The sequence below is a fragment of the Schistocerca gregaria genome, chromosome 2, assembly GCF_023897955.1.
Source record: "Schistocerca gregaria isolate iqSchGreg1 chromosome 2, iqSchGreg1.2, whole genome shotgun sequence".
NCBI classification, from domain to species: Eukaryota; Metazoa; Arthropoda; class Insecta; order Orthoptera; family Acrididae; genus Schistocerca; species Schistocerca gregaria.
In genome coordinates, this window is record NC_064921.1 from 674853220 (window position 1) to 674878468 (window position 25249).

Here is a 25249-nt window from a genome sequence, read left to right on the forward strand (position 1 = left end):
AGTGTGGTTGTAATGACGACACAGGCAGCAGCGCGTCGGGTTCGGAATATACAGTCTGACTTTGATAACTTTATAACCTGTTTTGATCTGTGACGGAAGAACCAGACTATCCAAAGTGAGAAAGAGAGAGCATATGGACACTAAAGAGGCACCTATTTTTTTCATCACCCAATGGACTGCAATGACACCCTACTCAGAGAGCTATGTTTGGATTTCTGCCTCAGTCAGACCATTGAGCAGCCTAGTGTAAATAACACCACGGAAAGAATTCAGCATTTGATGGGCCCCGACATGAACAGGATAGCCATAGAGGAGTGAAGCTGCAAGCAGTTGTGGTTGAGAATCAGAAGTAGTCTCCAAAAACAAAGTGCCATTGTGTAAACAAGAGCAGGATTTCACAGGGCCAGCAATTGCATCAACACCTTTCTGAACAATAAATAGATTTACCATAGCAAAGGACTGACTGTCTTCAGTATGTGAAAACACAAGGAACCGCAGTGCAGCTGGGAAGGTCTTAGAATCGCTAGCCTCATTCCGTTTACGTTTCGCAGCCATTGACTGTGAAGATGATTGGCTCATTGTGAAAAAATCCCCATGATTGCCAGCATCTCTGATGGCGCACTCCTTCAAACAGGGGACCCACTTCATAAGGGGGCACACCCGCCTTAGGTGGTTGATCATACCTCAGGTCATACCTCCCGAACAGCTGACAGAGGGACTAATCAGCAATTTGGGATCAGACAATCACCCTTCCCTGGGCATAGCCTATACCAGAGAGTAAGAGCGAACACTCCCTGTCGACACCTGGGGCTGGGAATTATGGGTTACCCAGTCACCTGTTACACATCAGATGTGCATGGGTCAGCCTTCAGGTGTGCACAGGAGGGAGAAGAAAAAGAGGAACCTCAAACGCTGAAGCGGAAAAGGATAGGAGAAGGTGAAAAAAGTAACGAAAAACAATGGAGAGTATTCTGAAATTGACTACCGAAAATGCAGAATACATTTCCAAAAATGGCTCAGACATGTTCTCCAAGGGAGGGGAAAAGAACAGCAAGAGGACAGACATGCAGCATGGAAGGGAAAAGATGGTGCAAAAGCTGGTACTCTGCAGTAGCCAAGCACGAACCTGCCAAACAGCAGCTAGCTCCCTGGGGGGCAAAGAATGTTGTGCTTTGATTAGAGATAATACAAAATATCACATTATGCTAACAGGAAAACCCTTGTTTCTATTAACCAAGTTGACTGCCATCTAATTAAATGGATTCCTTATAAGCACTGACTCAAAAACCTGACATACCAACAATTATCGGAGTCTCATTCAATCTCTTTCCACATCCTTCATTGAAACAATGTTCTACTACTGCTGATTTTTAAAGTGGTTGTAGCCTCATATTACAGCAATGTTCCACACACCTTTCTTGAACTGTGCGAGCCCCACAGAACAATTATGTATTTTGGAAACCATTATCTCCAAAACTGGAAGATTCCTGTCTCTTCCATTCTTCATGATAAATTTAATACTAAGATGGAGACAGCTAAAGTGTTTGAAAGATCAGTTGAGAACATTATATCCTCGATCCAGACAAGAAAGGTGTTGCCAACATACTTCCAGGTGCACGTTGGATGGAAAACCAGTCCTCAGTACCCTATCCTCAAAGTCCTCCATATACAAGTTGGCAACTATGGGTGGTAAAGGATTACAGGACCCTTTTAAATAGATGTACCACATCAAAACTCACATATAAACCCAAAGGATTCAGCCTCAAAGATTTCAGCCTGTCAATAAAAACCACAGAATTGAAGTTGTGATGTTTACACTTGGGTCCACTTCAAGTGTCTTCATCCCAGCATCAAATTTACCATGGAGGTTGAAAGCGATAGGGTTTTGGAAGCCTGGCATACATAAAATTGTGTGATGATGTGGAAAGGCTTACATGAAACAGTGGTAACAGAATATTGTTTAAATGATGGATAAACTTTCATGGAACTGATAGTTTTTGGGTCAGTGTTTATAAGGAATAAATGAAAATTAGGCTGGCAAACAACTTGAATAATAGAGGCAAGATGTGGAATCCCCATTTTCCCAAATCAAAGCACAACATTCTTTGGTGCTGCCGGCCCAAGTGTTTGGGGATAATCTTTTGGGAGTGATAGATTGTTGATACCAGTGTTCTGCTATGGGTGGACACAGGCTTCTGGTCTTGGCAGCAGCATCTCTCCTGAAGATTGCAGACAGAAAAACTGTCCAAAATTTACGTCTTGTCGATTTTAGGATTTGGCAGCAAACCCAAGCAGACTACCATTCACGTAGTTGATTTGGCCACTAGACTAAAAAAACATAACTGGTCAATCAGTTTTAAAACTATCAGCTGTCCCAATAGTATTGATGGGCTATTGTTACATGGTAACTCTCAGATTTCATTCTTGAGTATTTGATTAATTAAGACACTTGAACTCAGTAGGAGGTGTATCATTAACTACAGAAAAATTGCATCCAATAACTTGTACAACAACTATGACGACATTTTCAGTCCTAGCTATGCTTGTTCCATCATTATCTAAAGCCCCACTAGAGATTCTCATGCTCGTGCCTCACAGTGTGGATGTATAATCATGTTTTACAAAAAAACAGATCTGTCATGAAAGTGCCACCTTGTGGCCCATAATTTATACCAACATGAAACTTGACTGATATTGAAAAATTCATTTAATTCATCTGTAGAAGCATTAAACACAGAATACAATCCCGAAGACATGCTGTTTTCTGCCACAGTGCTGCAGGATTCGATTCATTGCATATAACAGAAAGTGCATGCTGATTTTTATGTTGCAAATATTACGTTTCATTTTGTTCAGCAGTTTTCTGTGTACCTCATAATGTTCAGATGTTGGATTTCACTTTAATCTTCTATGCACAGACTCTCGGTGCAAGAACATCTCATCATGAATCAAGAGTCCTCTTTTTATTTTGATTGAATGCTGAGTTGAAACTTTCTCATAAGGTGCTGTCAGTCGGACACTGAATTCTCAGTCTTTGGCAACTAATATTGGCCCATTGGTTATATCATGTCTTAAATGTATCCTGTAAGAGGTAGGGCCTCTTGTGAAAGCAGTCACATCAGTTATCATGACTTCTGCATAGCCTCTTAAATGGGCATGACCTTCAGCCAGCTATCCATGCATATTAACAACCACTGCCACACTGAGGCTATGAGAACAGTTGATCACCCAGTGGCAGAACACATTGCTGAGTACAACACGCTTGATTTCAATGTTTGCTCTACAACTCAAGCCATCTGTATAAATCCCCTCTCCCCTCCTCCAACAGAACATCTCTAAATTATGCAGATAAGGGATATTACTCAACCCTATATTCCTTCAGGCCTCAGACTCTGCTAACCCCCTCATTCACTTACACCTTTGCTTTCCGCACTCCTCTTCGCCATCTCCCTCTTCCTCTTTTCTATCTCCCCCTGCCAACTCACTTCCCAACACAATCTACATCTACACTCGACAAGCCATCTTTGATATGTGGTGTACGGTACCACTGTCATTTCCTCATTTACTTGTTGCAGTCATGAATGGTCTGAGGAAAGAATGACTGTTGGCAAGCCCCCATGTGAGCTCAAGATTCTCTAAAGTTATCTTCATAATCTTTTTGTGAACATATGAGGAAACAGTATACTGGTTGATTCTTCCAGGAACATACATTCTCAGAATTTTAACAATAAACTATGCCGTGGTGCACACTGCCCCCCCCCCCTCCCCCCTCTTATAGCATCTACCAGTAAAGATGGCTGAGCATGTCTGTGGTGTTTTCATAAAAACTAAACAAACCTGTAATGAAATACGCTCTTCCTCTTTGAGTCTTTAGTATTTCTTGTAATTCTTCTATTACTTCTAAACATGATGGCTAGAAGACTGATGGCCACTATTTAATTATTGATAGAACAACAGTTTTGTAAATTACCTTCTTTGTGAGTGGACTCCACTTCATAAGAATTCTTCCAACAAATCTCATTGTCATTTTGGCAATCCACTGTCAGTTTGGGATCTGCCTTACATGCAATTAGTTTTATGTTGTTGTTCCATTTTAAATCACTCCACAGACATGCTCCCTGACATTTCATGATGAAACTGCTTCCAATGATTGTTCTGCTATTGTGTAATCATAAAATAGTGGGCCTCTCTGCTATTTATGTGCTATATGTTACATTTGCTTATGTTGAGGGCCAACTAACAATCCCTGCACCAAGCATCAACCCTAACACTTCCTTATGATACACTCAAAGCTACTTTTATGTCAAAAGATTTCTGTGTATTGAGAAAAATGTGATGCATGCTTTCAGAAGGAGATTTTCACTCTGCAGTGGGATCTGAGTTCGACTCTCGAGTCTCAGTCTGGCACACAGTTTTAATCTGCCAGGAACTTTCATATCAGTGCATACTCCACTGCAGAGAGAAAATCTCATTCTGGAAACATCCCCAGGCTGTGGCTGAGCCATATCTCCGCAATATCCTTTCTTCCAGGAGTGCTAGTTCTGCAAGGTTTACAAAAGAGCTTTTGTGAAGCTTGGAAAGTAGGAGACGAGCTACTGGTAGAATTGAATCTGTGATGACAGGTCGTGCTTGGGTAGCTCAGTTGTTAGAGCACTTTCCCACGAAAGGCAATGGTCCCGAGTTCAAGTCTTGGTCTGGCACACAGTTTTAACCTGCCAGGAAGTTTCATATCGGCGCACCCTCTGCTGCAGAGTGAAAATATCATTCTAGAAGCATAACAGTCTCTCATGGGCAAAGAACTTTCATTCTTCCAAATGCAATATTTATTCATTTAAGCTCCACTGCAACACATAAGTCCCTAAGGGAGCCATTGATTAGAGATGGTTGTCCTTGTCCTTTACCCTTGGTGGCGGTGATTTACCCAAGAGGTCAGGAGAATGTTAAATGGTACCTGGCTCTCCAGTTCCTCCATGTGGATATCAATATCCTCAACAGAAAATCTCCATCTGAGAGGGAGAGTGCTCACCAATCTGACGGTCAAGTTTTGATTTCGAATGATTTTTTGTGTGATGTTTCTCCTTACTTATGGGAGGAGTTGCTTTTACAAGCAGAGAGGACGGCACATCGGACTTCTGATGGTGTGAAAGCAGTATGTGGCTCAGGTTTCAAGTTCATAATCCATGGCTTCCTAATGATTTTGGATTGAAGTGCAGCTTCTCCCCAACAAGTACACTGACAAGCGCATGAACTTGTACTTGAATCTGTGGTCTGGATTTGTATGGAGGCATCACACTTGGTCACCACCATCTCAACGGCCAATGCACAAGAAGTAGCAACCACCAGAGGTTGTATAGCTTTGAAAGCTTTTGTAGCTTCACCATATGATATGAGTCTCACAACTTTCAACTCCCGAATATTCCTTTCCTTGTTATAAATTCCACAATGGCTGCTCCACACTGTGAGATCCTTAAAGCAGTTTAGACACTTTGGAGGAAGTGTAAAAGAATCACCTGATTTGTGAACTGAGCCTCCACAATTTCCACACATAGCCCTCCTGTTAATTTGATATTTGAAAGCATTGCACTGCACCGGGAACAAATGGTCAAATCTTAATACGGACACAGCCTGCAAGAATATGTTCAGGTAAATCTGGACTGCTGAACATTAGAATAAATGTTGCAGTTTTTTCCAATGTGCCACTGACTTGCCTCATACAGTTCTGCACTTCCATGACACCCATGTTTTTCCATTCTCCATGTAACTCCCCAGGGGCCATCTCCATTATATCGCAGCAGGTAACGGTGCCTCTACTGAAGTTAACAACACCTGTTATACAACTCAACAACAGTGTAGTCACCAAACCATTACTGAAAAATCAACACACACTTGAAACAAATGCAGTATATTCAAAGAACGACATATACAGAGCTGTTAGAGTTTGATGTCATCTCTGATCTACACTACATCTCTGAAGTAAAAGCTGAAGAATCTTCTTCTTCTTTTTTATGGGATACTTTAGTTGCCGCCTTAGCAGCTAGCAGCTCCTGTTTTTTAAAAGTACACTGGTGACATGCTTTCTGTACTGAAATCATATGCATATTCTGCAGTAACAGAGCAATTAACAGTGCAATTTCACACTGGTGCAAAATTCTGTCTTGTTCTTTCTTTTGGTAGTTCATGGTGTGGGTTCCTGTAGGTGGTTCATGGTGTGGGTTCCTGTAGTCATGTCCTAGTTCATGAACCACAGGCAACGTATGAGTGGCCAAGTAAGTGGTCCCGGCAGACGGGATACCAGTTACGTTGGAATAAGGCTGGGCATCTCGAACATATTCTGAGTCGTGGTCACCTTTGTGCTCATACGGCAAAGACTACCAAACCTACCGGTTAGTCCCTCAACCGTCAGGGGTAAAACCCAATGAGACTCGGGGCAAGTAGGGCTAGCAACCTGCTTCCCAGGTACTTTAAATATGATGCAAAATGTCTCGGACCTTTGGAGGTGACGGGGTCCCACTACTAACTGACAAACCAGGGACTCCTAAGATACGACTTGGCAAACAAATGGTAATGAGATGAGGAGCTATTAATATCAATGGGGGCTACTCTGGGAAGAAGGTAGAGCTGGCAGAGGTTGCAAGTAAGATGGGGCTGGACATTTTAGCTGTTAGTGACATTCGGGTAAGGGGTGAGAAAGAAGAGGAAGTGGGAGAATACAATTTCTACCAGTCAGGAATCAAAGCAGGAATAGCCCAATTGGGTGTAGGGCTTCACATCAGGAAAGAAATGGAACCCAGCGCAGTTGCAATAAGCTATGTAAACAAACGACTGATGTGGATAGATTTGACAGGGTCTAGCAAGAAAATTAGGATTGTGTCAGTATTTTCGCATTGTGAAGGGACAGATCAAGATAAGATGGATAGTTTTTATGAGGCACTTAGTGATGTAGTTCTTAGAGTAAAGGACAAGGACAGTGTTCTGCTCATGGGTGATTTTAACGCCAGGATTGGAAATCGAACAGAAGGGTATGAAAAGGTTGTGGGTAAATTTGGAGAGGATATGGAGGCCAACAGGAACGGGAAACAACTCTTGGATTTCTGTGCCAGTATGGGCTTAGTAATCACAAACTCCTTTTTTAAACATGAGAACATTCATCGGTATACTTGGAAAGGCAGGGGCACCAGATCTGTCATTGACTATATAATAACACATCAGGAATTCAGGAAGGCTGTGAGGGACATACATGTATTCAGGGGATTCTTTGATGACACTGATCATTATTTAATCTGCAGTGAAACTGGGATCGTGAGGCCGAAAGTGGAGGAGGTCAGGTCCATATGTAGGAGGCTAAGAGTGGAGAAACTTCAGGATAAGGAAATCAGGCACAAGCACATAACAGTGATTTCAGAAAGGTACCAGTTAGTTGAATGTAGTCAATTACAGACATTGGAACAGTCATTGGAACAGGAATGGACATGGTACAGGGACACAGTACTAGAAGTGGCTGAATAATGTCTTAGAACAGTAGTGTGTAAAAGTAGGATGCAGCAAACAGCTTGGTGGAATGACACAGTCAAGGAAGCCTGTAAAAGGAAAAAGAAGGCGTATCAAAAATGGCTACATACTAGATCTCGGGTAGACAGAGAAAGTTATGTTGAAGAAAGAAACAAAGCCAAACAGATAATTGCAGCATCCAAGAAGAAATCTTGGGAAGACTTTGGAAACAGGTTGGAGACTATGGGTCAAGCTGCTGGAAAATCATTCTGGAGTGTAATTAGCAGTCTCCAAAAGGGAGGTAAGAAGGAAATGACAAATATTTTGGACAGGTCAGGAAAACTGCTGGTGAATCCTGTGGATGCCTTGGGCAGATGGAGGGAATATTTTGAAGAGTTGCTCAATGTAGGTGAAAATACGATCAGTGATGTTTCAGATTTCGAGGTAGAATGGGATAGGAATGATGATGGAAATAGCATCACATTTGAGGAAGTGGAGAAAATGGTCAATAGATTGCAGTGCAATAAAGCAGCTGGGGTGGATGAAATTAAGTTGGAACTCATCAAATACAGTGGAATGGCAGGTCTTAAATGGCTACACAGGATAACTGAAATGGCCTGGGAGTTGGGACATGTTCCATCAGACTGGACAAAAGCAGTAATCACACCAATCTTTAAACATGGAAACAGAAAAGATTGTAACAACTACAGAGGTATCTCTTTAATCAGCATTGTGGGTAAAATCTTCTGAGGTATTGTTGAAAAGAAAGTGCGAGTATTAGTTGGGACCAATTGGATGAAAATCAGTGTGGGTTTAGGCCTCTTGGTGGTTGTCAGGACCAGATCATTAGCTTACAGCAAATAATGGAGAAGTGTTACGAGTGGAACAGGGAATTGTATCTATGCTTTATAGATCTAGAAAAGGCATATGACCAGGTTCCTAGGAGGAAGTTATTGTGTGTTCTACGAGATTATGGAATAGGAGGCAAACTTTTCCTAGCAATTAAAGGTCTTTACATGGATAGTCAGGCAGCAGTTAGAGTTGACGGTAAATTGAGTTCATGGTTCAGAATAGTTTCAAGGGTAAGACAAGGCTGCAACCTGTCTCCACTGTTGTTCATATTATTTATGGATCATATGTTGAAAACAATAGACTGGCGGGGTGAGATTAAGATACGTGAACACAAAATAAGCAATCTTGCATATGCGGATGACTTAGTTGTGATGGCAGATTTGATTGAAAGTTTGCAAAGTAATATTTCAGAGCTAGATCAGAAATGTAAGGACCATGGTGTGAAGATTAGCATCTTCAAAACGAAAGTAATGTCAGTGGGAAAGAAATATAAACGGATTGAGTCCCAAATAGGAGGAACAAAGTTAGAACAGGTGGACGGTTTCAAGTACTTAGGATGCATATTCTCACAGGATGGCAACATAGTGAAAGAACTGGAAGCGAGGTGTAGCAAAGCTAATGCAGTGAGTGCTCGGCTACGATCTACTCTCTTCTGCAAGAAGGAAGTCAGTACCAAGACTGTGCACCGATCATGGAGGAATTTTATAAGGGGGCTATGATCCAGACTGAATGCTGAAACGCATAATCAGTCTTAGATGACTATTATTATTATTATTATTATTATTATTATGACATTCTTTCTTTTCAAACTAAAAACTCTTCCCACTGTGGAATTACTATGAGGTACCAGAAGAACACCTGTCATTAATTTACTCAGTAAAGAGTACTTTCTTATTCCTAAAGCATAGGTGAGTTTTGAAATTTCATAGCAAATTCTGCCATATTTGGAGAGTGCTAAAAGCAAGGCCATGCTTTTGAGTATTCCTACTTAAATTTTCTAACAATTCCTGGTTTCTTAACAGTGTCACTAGTCCTGATACTGTCATCACACACATTTTGCTGAACCAAAATTGCTTCATTGTTTATCTCAAAATCTTCTGAACTTATTTCCCCAACGCACAGTCAGTATGCATTACAAGAGCATTTTATGTTAATTTGTTTATGATAAATGCAATAAACGCTTGTTAATATGTCACACGCATACCCATTACTCATCAAACAGAATTTCACTCCAACTTGTCGCCACAACAAAACAGACACCTGCACAGGAGCTCACCAGGAAGAGTCATCATGTGACTAGCAAAAAACAACTGCACAAGATATACTTCATACCTTCATACCATGTATGGTATTCGGTCTAATCAAAATTCTATGAGGGGCAGGGAAGGACAAGTATAACAACTGTTTACGAAAAGTGCGAAAAGGAATACCGTTCAGAATTCAAGTTGTAAGGAACGATTTTCTCTTGTGCTTCCTTTTGAGCACTTTATAAACTTACACCTACAAATCAATAAAAATAGGAAAAAATTGTTAATTTTTGCCATGTCATGTGTAAACTCGTAATTACTGAAGAAAACTGATAATTATGATGATTGATTCATAGCAACTGGCATCTCTGTACTTGGTCTGACTTGGCAGTTTCAGCTACAAGTGTTTCACTATAAAGTCGTTTCACACTTTTTGAGGATCCAGCAATACTCTCCAATGCCTAGTGAATATAGAAAGGGAAGACCATCTTAAAGGCTTCCTCTGCTCTCTTGATTACAATGAAAATGATATGACAAACTTGTGCCTTGTTACTATAATTCTGTAACTTCCTCTCAGATGAACTGAACAACCGAGCTCTCTCTTTCTTCGGTGGATGTAGGTACTACCTGATGGTACACCCATCCCATCACGAGTAGATGTCAATTTAGGTCACTCCATATGGATCCCATGAACCACTTGGGCATAAAAAATGTTGAGCCAAACAGAATCATGCTTGCCTGAGCAAGCCTTATAAAACTGGGAGGGAGGGGAGAGGGGGGAAGGGTTGCAGATGTCGCAGAGGTTGCTCCCTAGGGGTAAGAAAGTAACCTGCAGTTGCATGGTGGCAACCTGCCAAGGAGAGGCTTCCCCCCCCCCCCCCCCCCCCCCACACACACACACACAAAACCATCCGTAACACTGGACATAAAAAGAGTATTATAGTTTAGTGTAAAGTCTGCTTTTCCTCGGGAAGCTCAACACTTTGGTAGTGGTTGCCTTGTCATCCGCAAGCATATGAGGCAGTGAAGTAGGCAAGCTGAGAGTGTGCCACAGATCGGCCAGCACGACTCACTCAACAAGACCGTGCGCTACTGTCAGTAGACTACTGCAGCTGCAGTGAGGAGGAGCCTTGTGATGCAGAAGAAACTGATGGGTGAGTCATGTGGCCAATGTGTAGTCAGCCAACACGATGGTTTCTTTCTGAGAGCACTGGAAAGATGTATCCCGCACCTTACTGGACCCTTTCATCATTCTCAACTTGTTTTGGGTCATAATAGTCTGCCATTCCAATTTACAGAGCCTCAAAATATTGCATCAAAGTTGTAATCATAAGCCATTGCCCTGACGTCAAATTGATTTACTGGAGTTGCGTCTTTAGCTAAATGGTTGGTGAGTTCATTTCCTGGAAAGCGTATGTGGATCATTGTCCAGATGAAGGTCACTGACTTTCCAGAGCTGTACAGATCAACCAGTTGGTCCTGGATGTTGGTGACCAAATGATTTTTGGGACTGCACATGGTTACACCTTTTAAGCAACTCATGGAACCACTACAGATCGTGGCCTGGGGTTTGATGTACCACAAAGCCTGAGATATGGCAACCAACTCAGCAGAGAGTGCTTCTCATGTCCTCTTGCCTGTGCAAAACCATAACCGACCCCATCATTGACTTTTGATCTGTCTGTGTATATGCATACTGAATTAAAATAATCGTGGAGGACCAAGAGAAGCAAGTGTCAGATAAGTGTAACATCACCATCCTTTATAGATTCACAACAGATGTACACTCATATCACAGGACAGAGTACAGACCATGGAGGGGGGGGGGGGGGGGGGGGGGCGGTCGGGTGTCAAGAGTGAGCTCTAGGAACACACAGGAGGCTGTTGGAGGTCCTTGAGTAGAATACTGAGTCGGATCCCGGCTGGTCTACCAACTTTTGGGCGATGAACAGTCTGAACCATTGGTTGTGAAACAGAGTTGAGTGACATGGGTGAGTAGGCATCTGACAGATTGTGGCTGCGTAACTTGCCAGAATCTGCTGTCATCTGACACACAGTAGTGGGACACCAGCTTCCACCAGTAGGCTGTCAACAAGGCTCATACTGAAGGACCACATTGCCAACCCATGCCAGTGTGGTGAACAGGGTCCAGCAAGCTCAGTACAGATGGTGCTGCTGACCCATGGTCCTAGTGGGATAAAATTGTAAAGTCTCAGAAGAACAAAGCAATCTACAGCCCACAAGCAGACTTAAGAATCCGGAAAGCATTCAGCCTCTTCATGCAAGCTGCCTCGAGCCATCAGACATGTGGCAGCCAAGTTAGTTTGTTATCAAATAAAACACCTAACAACTGAAAAGTTTCAATGTCTTCAAGTAACCAGTCAACAAGATAAATTTCTGGGTGTGGATGCACAGTCCAGAGTCAGCAAAAATACATGACTCATGATTTTGCAGGAGAAAATTGATAGCCATAATTCAGGGCCCAGTCATGAACTCTCCAGACAACCCCCTGAAGCCGGCACTCAGCAGTGCGCAGTGATGCAGACACACAGTACAGGAAAAGATCATTCATGCATAGTGATGGAGAGACTGTGGGTCCACTGAATTTATTATTTCATTGATGGCGATAGTGAACAGCATTACACTAAGATCTGATCCCTGAGGGACTCCAGTTTCCTACTGACAGTCAAACCTATCTGGACATGAAAAAGTTGGAGAGATAGGAAATTCTGGATAAAAATGGGTAAACTGCCCCAGAAACCCCACTCATCCAGTGTAGATAGGATGTGATATCATCAGGTAGTATCGTTTGCCTTCTGTAGGTCCAAGAACACAGCAATCAGATGTTGGTGACACGTGAAAGCATTGCGCACTGCAGATTCCAAACAAATCAGTTGATCTATGGGAGACCAGAAAGCCCAAAAATCATTTTGAAATTGTGATATATGCCCTCCAGCTTCAAGGCATCAACAAAGACAGCTGTCATTCATTTGAATAGCTTACACAGACCATTCATCAGAGAAATTGTCTGGCAGTTAAAATACGTGGGACCTTTCCCGTTTCAGGACAGGAATAACAGTACCTTCCTGCCATTGAGAGCAAAATTCTCCATCCTGCCAAATTCGATTAAAAAGCTGGAAAATACATTTCATACTATCAGCACAAAGATATTACAGAATTTGGTTGTGGATTTTGTCAGGTCCAGGAGCCATATCTTGACACTCTTCCAAAGCACTGTGAAAGGACATTATACGAAAGAGAGCTGTGTGCATGGAAAGATAGCGGGTGGCAATCAATAAGGTATTTCTGGGTCAGGAAATGAGGATGGTAATTACTGCAAGCAGACACTTCAGCAAAGTGCTCTGCAAAACATTTGGCAAGTACTGCGGGATCAGTTACCATTGACAAGGATGACAAGAACTGTCGTTGAGGTTGGATGGCTGTAAATGCGGCTAAGTTTAGCCCATACTTGGGACGATGGGGTTTGTTATCACATAGATGATACATATTGCTCCTGACATTCCTGCTTCCTTTTCTTTATTAAAAACTGCATTTTCATCTGGAGTCTCTTGAATGCTGTTAAATTATCCATAGAGGGATGGCACTTGTGCTATTAAAGTGCCCTGCAGTGTTCCCTGAGAGCTGTGGCTATATCTCCAGACGACCATGGCACCAGCAGTCTCCGGAATGAGCTGGAGGAGTAGGGTATTGTTGCTGCTGCAGAGTGACTGATAGTATCTATAATATCGTGTACCAATCTGTCGATATCCATCGCATGACTGGCTGCAAAAGTAGCTGTAGAGAAAACCTGCCAATCAGCTTTCTGAAGCAATCAACATGGAGCATGTTCAAGATGTCTGTGAGTGGAGAGGGAGAGAACAATAGGAAAATGGTCACTGTCACAAAGATCACTATGGACATGGCACTGAATCAAGGTTAAGATACTACTCTGGCTGCAAACTGGAAATCAATAGCTGAAAATGTTCTGTGGGCCATACCGAATTGGGCTGCAGCTCCAGTGTTGAGTACACAGATGTCCAATTCTGAAAGGAGGTATTCTAGTAATCTGCTCTGTGAGATATTGTGTCACCGCCCCACAGAGGATTTTATGGGCATTAAGTCCTCCAATAAGAGGAAGGAGGCAGGGAGCTGTGTCACTAACTCAAACAGTTTGTGATAATGGGAAGTTCCATCTGGGGACAGCCACGGCATCTAGTGCAATGATATGGGGCACCTGCTCAGTGAGAATATCAGAGCGTATGAGGTTACAGACCCCACCGGATGCTCTCTCAACATTAATGCAATTGGCACAGTAAGGTTTGTAGCTTTCCCGAGCAGGGACATGTGTTGCTATCAACAGCGTTTACTGGAGCGCTATGCCAATTATGGAGTAAGTAGCCATTAAAAAACAGAGTTCATTCAAATGGTGATAGTAGTCATTGTAATCCCACTGAAGGAGTGTTGGAGTCAGGTCTGAGAGAGTGGCGAATGGAAAATTGGAAAATATGGATGTTATTATTTCGCTACCACTTTTTGGTTCACCTGAATGCCTGATCCATTATGCATAGGCTTGACTGCTACAGGGATGGAGAGCGGAACGTCTGAAGCCTCAGAAAGTAGTTTACCTTTTAGCTTATCCTTCTTATCCTTGTGAGACTTAGATTTCTGTGAAGATTTCCCAATTTTGTCTTCTGGGAGTGAAGAGGAGAATACTTTACTTTGGCATGCAGCCTGTGGCTGCTGGTCCTTGTCTTGAGAGAGGGGCACGTTGACAGGTGTCCTCGTCCCTGACGATGCCAGAGGATGACTAGGCACCTCTGTCCACACCGATGATGTAGTAACTACCGGTGCTATAGGTGCACAGAATGATGGAGCTGACATTCCCTCCCCAACCAGGGCAGGTCCTGGAATACAACCAGGCCCGGCTCGTGTCATGCAAGACCTTGTCATGGTGTGAGGTGTGGTCTGTGACACGTCATTCACAAAATTGGAGACCATATCAGTCAGATGAAGCCGTTCAATCTTTTTCTTTGCATCTTGGTAAGACGGATGGTCAAGCAATATGTACTCTTGAATTTTCTTCTCCCTGAGCATTGTGGTGAATGAGGAGGGTGCAATTCCGGACAGTTGACATACTGAGGGGATTGGTCACAAGGGGTGCCCTCACAGGACACCTGCCCACATGCCCTACAGATAGCCTCATTAGACCCGTGGGAGGACGTGTCCGAACCTTTGGCACTTAAAATATCTCAATGGGAGAGTAAAAAAGTAAGGCCTTACATCACACCTATAACCCATGACCTTAACCTTCTTAGGCAAAATGTTGCTGTAAAATCCACGATAAAAGCTCCACTCTTTTATCCTTCGGTCCATTCTGGATGCATTGAACAAAGTGGACTCGACACCATGCGAGATTAGTGTGCAACTCTTCAACAATATGTAGTCTCACATCACCTTGAATTCTTTTGTGCTTGTTGTGAGAAGAAAAGGTGACTGGTATATCTCCTAACTTGAAAAAGGTCTGAAGTGCTCATGATGGGTTGGCATGCGGTGTTTTGATCAGAAAAGATCCATTTCTCTATTGCCACAACCTCCCCAAACAGATCTTCAATATTTTCAACAAAAAGCATTGGCTTTGTAGTAGCGAAAAAGCTGCCAAAAGTGTGGGAACAAACAAAGAACTCAGCAAACTGTCTGCTTCCATTTTTCTGTGCCTGGTTCTTATCTTGAGGCACAGTCAGTGACGAAAATGCTGTAGGATTATAAGCCTTTGCATTAAAATCACTGTTCCTGGCTGATGAGATGGCTGTCTTGGCACAGGTACCATTAATTTTGATCTGTTTCATCGCAGGCAACCTATCCCGATGTCACTCACTCCAATCAGAGGCTCTCCCCTTGGCGCCATGTCTCCAAGGCAAAGGCCTCTTGGCACGGTAAATGTTGCCCAAGTCCTGGTACCCCAAAATGGACAGTCACCTACTCATTGGCTGATGTGGAGAGGGTACAGCTCAGGCATCAACAGTGTGACCCCTGCATTGTCAGGGGGCTACCACTGAGAGGGTGCATGACAACCCCACCACTACGGACTGGCTAACACGATGGATTTTGGGTGTAGAGGTAGATCCACTTGACTGATAGGTGCAAAAGATAACTGCACCACAGTAAAGGGTTGTTCCACATATGGCCCGCACTTCGGTAAAATTTGGAAATTGGAAGTCAACCCAAAAAAGGGGCACCAGAATTTAAAAAGCCAAAAAAGACGAGGTAAAAGTGTTAAAAAAAAAGGGGGAAAAACAGCAAAATTTTCAAAAGTTCAAAGAACAGTTGCAAGACCAATCTAAAAATTCTGGCCCAATAAAAAAAAAAAGACTCCTATTAGTTGCCTCTTAAGACAGGCAAGGAGGGGCTACGGGTCTATTATAGCCTCCGACAGTGCAGGGGGAGCACAGTTAAGAGCTTGGAGGGTACAACAGGGGGTTAACATTAACGAATAACCAAACATTCATATGAAGCTATTTTCAAAAACAGACAACCCTAAATCTGGAAGTCCAACAGGAAATTTTGTCTTAATTACTGCAACACATTCCTCAACTGCATCAGAGGGTGCACTCCTGAAACGATGCAGCATTAGACAATGGTCATTTTACAATATGTAATACTCTCTAAAAGATCAAACATTCCCTTAAGTTTATATCGAAGAACCTGATTCATCCTATACATATGACCAATAGAATAAGAAACACTTCAATACAGACATCACGAGGTTGAGTTTAACAGAGCAAGGGCAGAGAGAAGATCATCTAGAAAATAAGTACCTTACTCCATTAGGAAATTCAGCTGCAATATGCATTTCATTAAAAAAGAAAATAGATAGAAGGAAAATAAGTGCACTCTCAGGTTCACTGTTCTTACCACATTTAACATGTAATATTACCACTGGGAGATTTCAGTTTCACTGTAACATATTATGATAATTCAAGCACATCACTTCATGCCAATCAGTAAAATGGAAGATATCAGCATAACTGCAACATTTACAGTTTGACAAACATAAGAGAAATAGCTCTTGCATATCTGTCACAGCTATCAGAAAATTAAAGTATAAAATTTATCAACATTTAGTCATCTCACAGAAGCCACATATACTTTGCAGTCTCTTATGCCTACCTTGTCCATTACATCCTTTATCTGTAATATACTAAGTACAGCCATGTGAGCAACCTCATGACTGTTGGGCTGGTCCCTCAGCATTTTCTTAATTGCATATACTGCCCGAACAGTTTCCTGATGCATCAAACCAGTCAGTTTTGTGCAAAATTCATCGAAATATTCATGTGAGATCGTGTTACTGGACAGAATAGCAAGAATTGGTCCCACCTAAAATAAATATAAAATAACTATCTTCACTCTGTTAACTATTTAAAAATGTTTTAAAGTATCACAAGGGGACTAATGTTAGATGTATGGCAGCAGTAGCTGAATATACTGTATTTTACTTTTCAAAAAATATTGTTGTCACTATTGTGCTTTCTCATACAAAAATGCTCATAAAACATTATGCCATAAAAACTGTGCTCCCAGAAGAGACCAAATTGGGAGCACTGACTTTCTTGAAGGCTAACATTCATACTAATTACACTTTACATGCTCAACTAGAGAGATAAAAAACAGTTTCAATATCACAGTAATGATACTCAACTAACCAAAGGAAAATACTGTAGTCACTTCAGAAACATAATTAACTATTGCTCCTGAGAGAAAATGCAAGCACACTTAAATTTTGTGAACATACCTGTAAGGCTAACAGCTGATTCTCAAATTCATGCTTCCTGGCTTCAGGATCAATTTGGATTATTTTAATAAATTCGTGCCACTGGAAATGAGACTGGACAATAATTTTCAGAGCGTTTCTCACAAAACCTTTTGCAAACAATGCAGACAACAAGTTTACAATACTTGCATCTATTTCCTTCACATGTTCTAATGTTATGTGGCCAGACGAACTAGCCTTGTATTTGAACAAAACAAAGTAAAGGAGTGCTAGGAACCTTGATATTTGTGCAACAAATATATTGTCAAGGCTGCCATTTAACAGTGACCATGCCACTGTCTCTAAACTGTATTTGTTTATAATGCCACACAAAACAGCCAAATTTCTTACATCCATTGAGGTTTCAAAAACGTAACACATTATACCTATACTTGGTAACATTTTGTCTTGTTTGATTTTTACGTCTACTGCAAAGCTGTTTCTGCCAATAAGAACAGGATTCATGGCATATCTCATAATTTCTTCAACAGCTGCAACACCAGGTGTTCCATCCTTTAGCAAGTTACTAAAAAGATCTGCGACAAATTTTTGACCTTCTCGAGCAACATATATGCTTGCATCGCTAAGGCAGAAGTTTATGACATCCTTCCACAACCCTAAAATTGAGCAAAAAGAAAAGTAATTAAATGATAATGCTTTTATTTAACTGAAGAAAAAAAGTTGTTTGTACACACACACACACACACACACACACACACACACACACACACGAGAGAGAGAGAGAGAGAGAGAGAGAGAGAGAGAGAGAGAGAGAGAGAGAGGGGGGGGGGGAGGTATTCTACAATAAAAAACAACAAATGGCAAAAGTACAGACTCAGCAACCAGAGACTGTAGTCACGTGTGTGTGTGTGTGTGTGTGTGTGTGTTCTCGAATTAGGATGAAGGCCTTTCCAGCCAAAAGCTTTCTTGTTTGAAATTTTTCGTTGTGCTTAACAGTGACTCGACATCTTAGCTATATGTGAGCAGTAATCTATCCTCTTCATAAATTTATACTTATATATACTGTGCATATGTCTATTGTAAGCAGCTTGTTTTCACTGTATTGTGATGACAAATCCTGTATTAATATGATAAGTACCCTGGATGAATACATAAATCAAACCAAAGTTTTCTTCATATGACGAAATAAATAACTGCAACATTCTTAACTTACAGCTGAATAAAAATTATGACTTAATCTGTAACAATTGTGCTTTCCAACTAGAATTTACACAAAATCATAATTGTTATATACACAAGTGGTAACATTCACATAAAAGACATTTACCATTAGCTACTACCCATCTTCTTCCTTCCTTATGCTGTATGACTGACGACAGCAGAATAGTATAAGCTAAATTTAATGAAACATTTTTGTTGTTCTGAAGCTTCATTTTTTGACAGAAGATACTGACAGTGTTCATTTTCTGTAGAAAGGTAAATCTCTGTTCATCATGTGTAAGCGCTGCCAATAGTCTCAAAGCAAATGCCATTAATGAAGGGTGAGGTGGCAATAACTGCCATGACTCTTGCACTTGGTGGAGCCACTCAAGACACAGACCACCACTTGTTGACCAGTTACCATTTTCTGAAATAAAAACAAGGTTCTATTTAGCATCACAAAAACATCAACACAGAGAGCAAGCTAATGATAAAAAATTCACTATGGGACCCGGGGGGGGGGGGGGGGGGGGGGGGAGACTGAGCTAAAAATGGTAAAATGTAAGTTAATGATGAACATAACTAGGAAAAACCATCTTTTATTATTTGAATATGCTCTCTGTGGTGCTGGTTGAGGCAGTCACTTTGATTAAATATCAAAGCATAGCATCACAAGTCAACATGAAATGGAACAAGGAAGTTGTACGGAAAGCTAATAATCAACCTATATCTACATCTATACTCTCCAAACCACTGTCAAATGCATGTCCCAGTATATCAGCTATCATCACTTTTTCCTGTTCCACTCATGTATGGAGAGTGGGAATAATGACTGTTTGAATGTTTCTATGCAAGCTGTAATTAATCTAATGTTGTCCTCATGATCCCTACAAGATCAATAAGTAAGAGGTTGTCATATATTCCTAGAGCAATCACTTAGTCTGCTCCTGAAATTTTGTAAGTAGGCTTTCTCGAGATAGTTTACACCTGTCTCTTTTTGCGGCATCACCGTGACACTTTCCCACGGGTCAGACAGATCTGTGCTCTTCATGCTGTCCTTTTCTGTATACGCTCAATGGCCCCTGTTAGTCCTCTATGGTATGCGTCCCAAATGCTTAAGCAATATTTTAGAATGGGCCACACAAGTGATTTGTAAGCTATCTCCTTTGTAAACTGACTGCATTTGCCTAGTGTCTACCGATAAACTGAAGTCTGGCACTTGCTTTATTTACAACTGAGCCTACATGATTGTTTCATTTTATATCCTTCCAAAGTTTTACACCAAGGTATGCATTCATCGAGTCATTGATATTATAGTCTATAGGATGCTACTTTTTTTTATTTTGTTAAGTGCACAATTTTACATTCTTCAACATTGAAAGCAAGTTGCCAATCTTTGCACCACTTTCAAATCTTATCAAGATCTGACTGACTGACTGACTGACTGTACAGCTTCTTTCAGAGAGTACTTCATTATAGATGACTGCATCATTTGCGAGATTTCTGAGGTTACTATTAATATTGTCCACGAGATCATTTATATACAACATGAACCAAAGGGTCCAACACTATTCCCTGGGGTATTCTCAAATTCACTGATGACTCTCCAACCAAGATAACATACTGTGTCCACACTACCAAGAAATTCTCAAACCTGTCACAAATTTCACTTGATAAGCTCATACAATCATACTTTCCATAATAGGTGTAGATGAAATACTGAGTCAAATGCTTTTCAGAAATTGAGAAATACTGAATCTATTTGACTGCTTTGATCTGGGGATTTCTCATGAGAGAAAAGTGAGAGTTGGGTTTCACATTATCAATGTTTTTGGGATCAAGGTTTGTTAGTTTGAAGGAGTTAATTCTGTTTGAGGTATCTCATCACATTTGAACTCTTAATATGTTCTAAGATTCTACAACAAATGAATATCAAGGATACTGGATGGTAGTTCTGTGGGTTGCTTTTGCTACCCTTTTTGTAGACAGACCTATGCTTTCTTCAACTACTGGGCATGGTTCGTTATTCAAGGGATTTATAACAGATTGTAGTTAAAAGAGGGACTTAACTCACCTGCAAATTCAATGTAGAATCTCAGGGGTTCCATCAGCCCCTATAACTCCATTCAATTTTAACAATTTCAGTTGACAGCATTGACACTAATATCTATTTCACTCATCTTTTCAGGTGTACAGGAATTAAATTGGGGCAAAAGTCCTGAGTTTTCCTTTGCAAAGGAAAATTTGAAAACAGAGTTAAGCATTTCTGCTTTTGCTTTGCAACACTCCATTTTGGTGGTCAAAGTGCTGCGCATGGCAAACTGGGGCTGACAGTAGTGAACAATGGCTCTGGAGATGTGTACAGACGAACAGACGTGCAACTGTTGAACAACTGACTGCCTAGATGAACCAAATGTTGTAACTGCGACCAGGACAGTCGCGGGGGTACCAATGACGGAAAGCGCGGAGAGGCCCGCGAACAACAACACAATGGGAGAGGATGGACAGGACCAACGAAGAACAGAACGAGTACAACCAGACCAAAGGAGTCACAAGGAAACAAACATGTCCCCTCATACACAGAACATGGAAGTAAGCTGTCTAGTGCGAAGTGAGGTGTAAACCAACACACGCGAGATTAAACTGGCTGGTTGAGCGAGAGGCAGGCACTTAAGTACGCTATCAGGGGCGCCGCTATTGGCCGCTGGGACCACGTGTTCCATTATGCCACCTTCACACTAAAAGCGGGCCAGGAGGCGGGTGCTGCCACAGCTTACAGCGCGATGGTGTAGAGGCCTCTTTGGGTCTTCGGCGTCCATGACATCTGGTGCGGATTCAAATTCCACACTGTGCGGTACCAGACCAAGCACCTATCAACAGTGTCTCCCCAATGAGCGTTCAGCAAATGTTGCATATGGCCCTCCACAGCAGGCACCTGGTTCATGCACTCGTGCTGACCGCTGTTCAGCGGCAATGAGGCTGAAAATTGCATGCTAATACCACAAATGGATATCTATGGCATGGTGACAGGTGGCCTTTTCAAATGAATCATGTTTTACACTCAAATGGAGAGGTGGCTCTTGGTGTGTACAGCATGAAACATCTGAAAGCAAACACAGGAGGATGCATTATGGTCTGGAAAATGTTTTTGTGGCATTGCCTGGGTGATCTCATTATTCTGGAAGGCACAGCGGATCAACACTGCATTTACACTAGGGTCATGTCCACCCATACACGTAGTTTATTTTTCCTCGGCATGATGGCATCTATCAGCATGACAATGCAACATGTCACACAGCTTGCAGTGCACATGTGTGGTTCAAAGAGCACCAGGAGCAGTTTACTTTACTCCCCTGACCATCAAACTCCCCAGTTTTAAACCCGATCTACAAGTTGTGGGGTCACCTTGACCGAGCTGTTTGCACCATGGATCCTCAACCGAGCAACGTAGCACAGCTGGCTGTGGTACAGGAGTTAGCATGGTTCCATATTCTTGTCAGTACCTTCCAGACCCTCACTGACTCTCTTCCTGCACGTCTCTCAGCTGTCCGTGCTGCAAATGGTGTTATTCTGACTTTTGACAGTTGGTTACATTAACATGACTGGACAGTGTAGTTTATGGGACATATAAACCCCTCTACTTCTTTTAGTTGCCCTTTGTACCTGCTGCTACAACTTTCTCATGGTCACTGATACCAGTTTCAATGTGGATGTCCTCAAAAGTGGTCTGGTCTATTTTTAGCCATTAGACCCAATATATTTACATCACGAGTCCTGGGGTCCCAAATTATTTGCCCCTAGTTAGTTTCCAAAGAAGGCATTTAGTAATGTTTGACAGATAGTCTTGTCCTGTCAACCATTTACAACTCTGTAATTATCCTTATTGATTGATTGATGTTAAAGTGACATAGGTACAAGCAAACTGAGAGTGTCTCTAAAGTTTTCGGCTACACCAAGAGGCGAGTCTGATGGTAGGTAGAAGCATCCATTATAATATTATGCCCATTCGTAGTCTTGCCCAAATGACTGCACATCCAGCTTCAATTTCTATCTCAATGGATTGAGTTTCTTGTCTACAGGAACAAATACACCATCTCCATTTCACAGTAGCCATTGCTTTTGGTATACATTTAATTTTCCCCAAAAATCTCACTGCTGACAGATTTAGATTTTAACTAGCTTACTGTACCTAACATTATGTGAGCTGCATTACTTTTTAGGTCTACAACTGCTCACAGAATATGCAGTGTAGCCAGAGCTTTGTGCACCACACACACAGTCAGCTACCTGAGTGTCAAACTGTGATGTATAGTGCACTCCTGGACCATTTATGTTTACTGAGTGAATTGTAGGACAGTGTAGCTCCTCTATAAAGGAGACCACACACTGATCACTTGTGCAACCCATTCTTGAGTACTACTCCAATGTTTGGGATCCCTACTAAATGGGATTAGAGGAAAACATCAAATCAATTTTCAAACATGCTGCTAGATTTGTTACCAGTTAAGTTCCACCAACACACAAACATTACAGAAATGCTCCGTGAACTAAAATAGCAATTCCTGGAGGGAAGAAGACATCCTTATTGTAACATACTTCTGGGAAAGCAGGGAACTGGCATTTGCAACAGACTACACACCAATCCCACTGCTACGATCACGCATCTCTTGTGATGACTGCAAACTATGAAGACCAGATAGGAGAAATCAGGGCTCATCTGGAAGCATATAGACGGTCACGTTTCCATTTGTGAACTGAACCATATGGTGGCTTGTAGAGTATGTACTTAGATGTAGATAAAAGCCACAAATGTGAACCACTTCAGAAAGTATGTATGTACATGGGAAAGCACAACTGCACAAATAACAAATATAAATCTCCAATAACACGCACCAAATGCAGAAGCAAAAATTAAATTTGAGATAAAGGAAAGACAAAAGGCAGTCAGATAGTGTATGAAAAGGAAACTGTCACACAATTTGGGGCATTGGGGCAGGTGCAACCATTATCTAAAGAGTAGAGACCGGATTATATGCATTTTCATGTTGCATATGCATTTGCATATTTGGCTCCTTTTCAGCAGGTATTGCAATTTTAACTAAAAACTAGTGACGATGCATAGTTTCGCTATATGTTTACAATATTTTAGAAATTTAGACAGGCAGTCTCTAGCCCAATCTAGTTTTGATGTCTCAGATTCACAGATTGACCACAACCTGCATGCAATCTCTAATTGAGAGGCCACTGCCTAGAAAAATCATTACAGAAGAGGAACAGGAACAAGCAGATGGAGTCAATGCTTGGTGCTTTAAAAGAAGAGCCTTCTTCTTCCTATTTAGCGGCCTGCAAAGAAATGGAAAAAGTAAATCATTCTACTATCGTCAGATCTGTGAATGAACAGGAAAATTCTTCCGAGTATTTTGTCCCAATTTGATTCATGTAAAGTACTTTGCTCATGGAGTGCACCACCTTGTTGAAGAAGTATATTCCACATTTGTGAATGTAAATAAACTGATTTTGTCCACAAAGAAAGTGTTTCTAAAGGCTCCTGCTAGCATCAAGACCTACAAAGAAAAACTACCAAATACGCCTTTACCTCCTGAACCAGTGGTAACTCACTGGGGTATGTGGGTCAAAGCTGTATTGTTTTACAATGAACATTTTGAGGCCACTATAGGGGTAGTAAATGACTTCAACAGTGCAGAGGCTTTGGCAGTTTGCCAGTGCAAGGAAGCTTTTAATGAATCCGGTATTAAAAAAGACATTACTGTAATAGCACTCATTTTTCCAATACACCTGAAAGTATTAAAAAGCTTGAAATTCAAGGTCTGGTACTGAATGAATCTATTCAGTTAATAAATCAAATTATTCTAGTGAACTCCTCATTGTCAGAGGTACTCCCAAGAAAACTTAAAGAAAAGTTTGAAATGTTTTAAACAATAAGCCAGGCTTTGAACCCTTGTGCCGGAATTGATAGTTTTAATAATGGGACAAGTGAACTTTTACCAGAAGCAATAAATGTGAACATAGCACCCAAATTCAAATACTGCTCAGTTACCTCACTTGATGTTGAACGATCCTTTTCTTCTTATAAAAATGTTTTGAATGACAGAAAAGACAATTTTACTACCAATCATTTGGAAAAGTACTTGGTTGTTTATGTATACAATAATAGAATAATGTAAAATATATTGTAAATGCTGCTTTAGTCAAATAGTATTAATTAAAAGTAAATGCTGTTAAAAAACTCATGATTGTATGTTGTTTTTTACATAAAATATTACGGAGTTTTCAAGCGTGCCACTCTGCATGCGATATATCCCAAAGTCAGTTCTGTACATATCGATGTTTCGCTGCGACACTCGCATCGCACCCGCATCCACTTGTTACTGACAACTGCAATTCTTGAAACACGATATGCATCCCTTTTTTTTTTTTTTTTTTTTAGAAAATAATCCCAGAAAGGCCCTCTTCCTAACCTCTACCAGAAAGTACTAAGAAAATGATATAAGCATTCTAAATGCACCGACTTCTCAAGTGGCCGGCACTCTTGCTCGTAACTGATATGCACAGCTTCAACTTTGAGATATAATGCACACAGTAACTATCATGTTTTTTGATTATCTGATCTTGCATATTTCAACACTATTCATGCATTATTTAAGCATTTTTCATGGATATTTGCATACAT

At 41.3% G+C, this 25249-nt stretch overlaps 1 protein-coding gene across 2 annotated transcripts in view; it reads right to left on the reverse strand.

The window, feature by feature from the left end:
• The window catches only part of LOC126334729 (uncharacterized), a 100971-nt gene that overhangs the window by 53532 nt on the left and 22190 nt on the right, over window positions 1-25249 (reverse strand). For both annotated transcript variants that reach the window (XM_049997267.1, XM_049997268.1), the window contains 3 exons: window positions 18686-18985; window positions 17380-18014; window positions 16755-16964 (listed from right to left, as the gene is read on the reverse strand). In XM_049997267.1, the coding sequence (XP_049853224.1) occupies window positions 16755-16964; window positions 17380-18014; window positions 18686-18985 (1145 nt within the window). The remainder of the gene's footprint in view (window positions 1-16754; window positions 16965-17379; window positions 18015-18685; window positions 18986-25249) is intronic.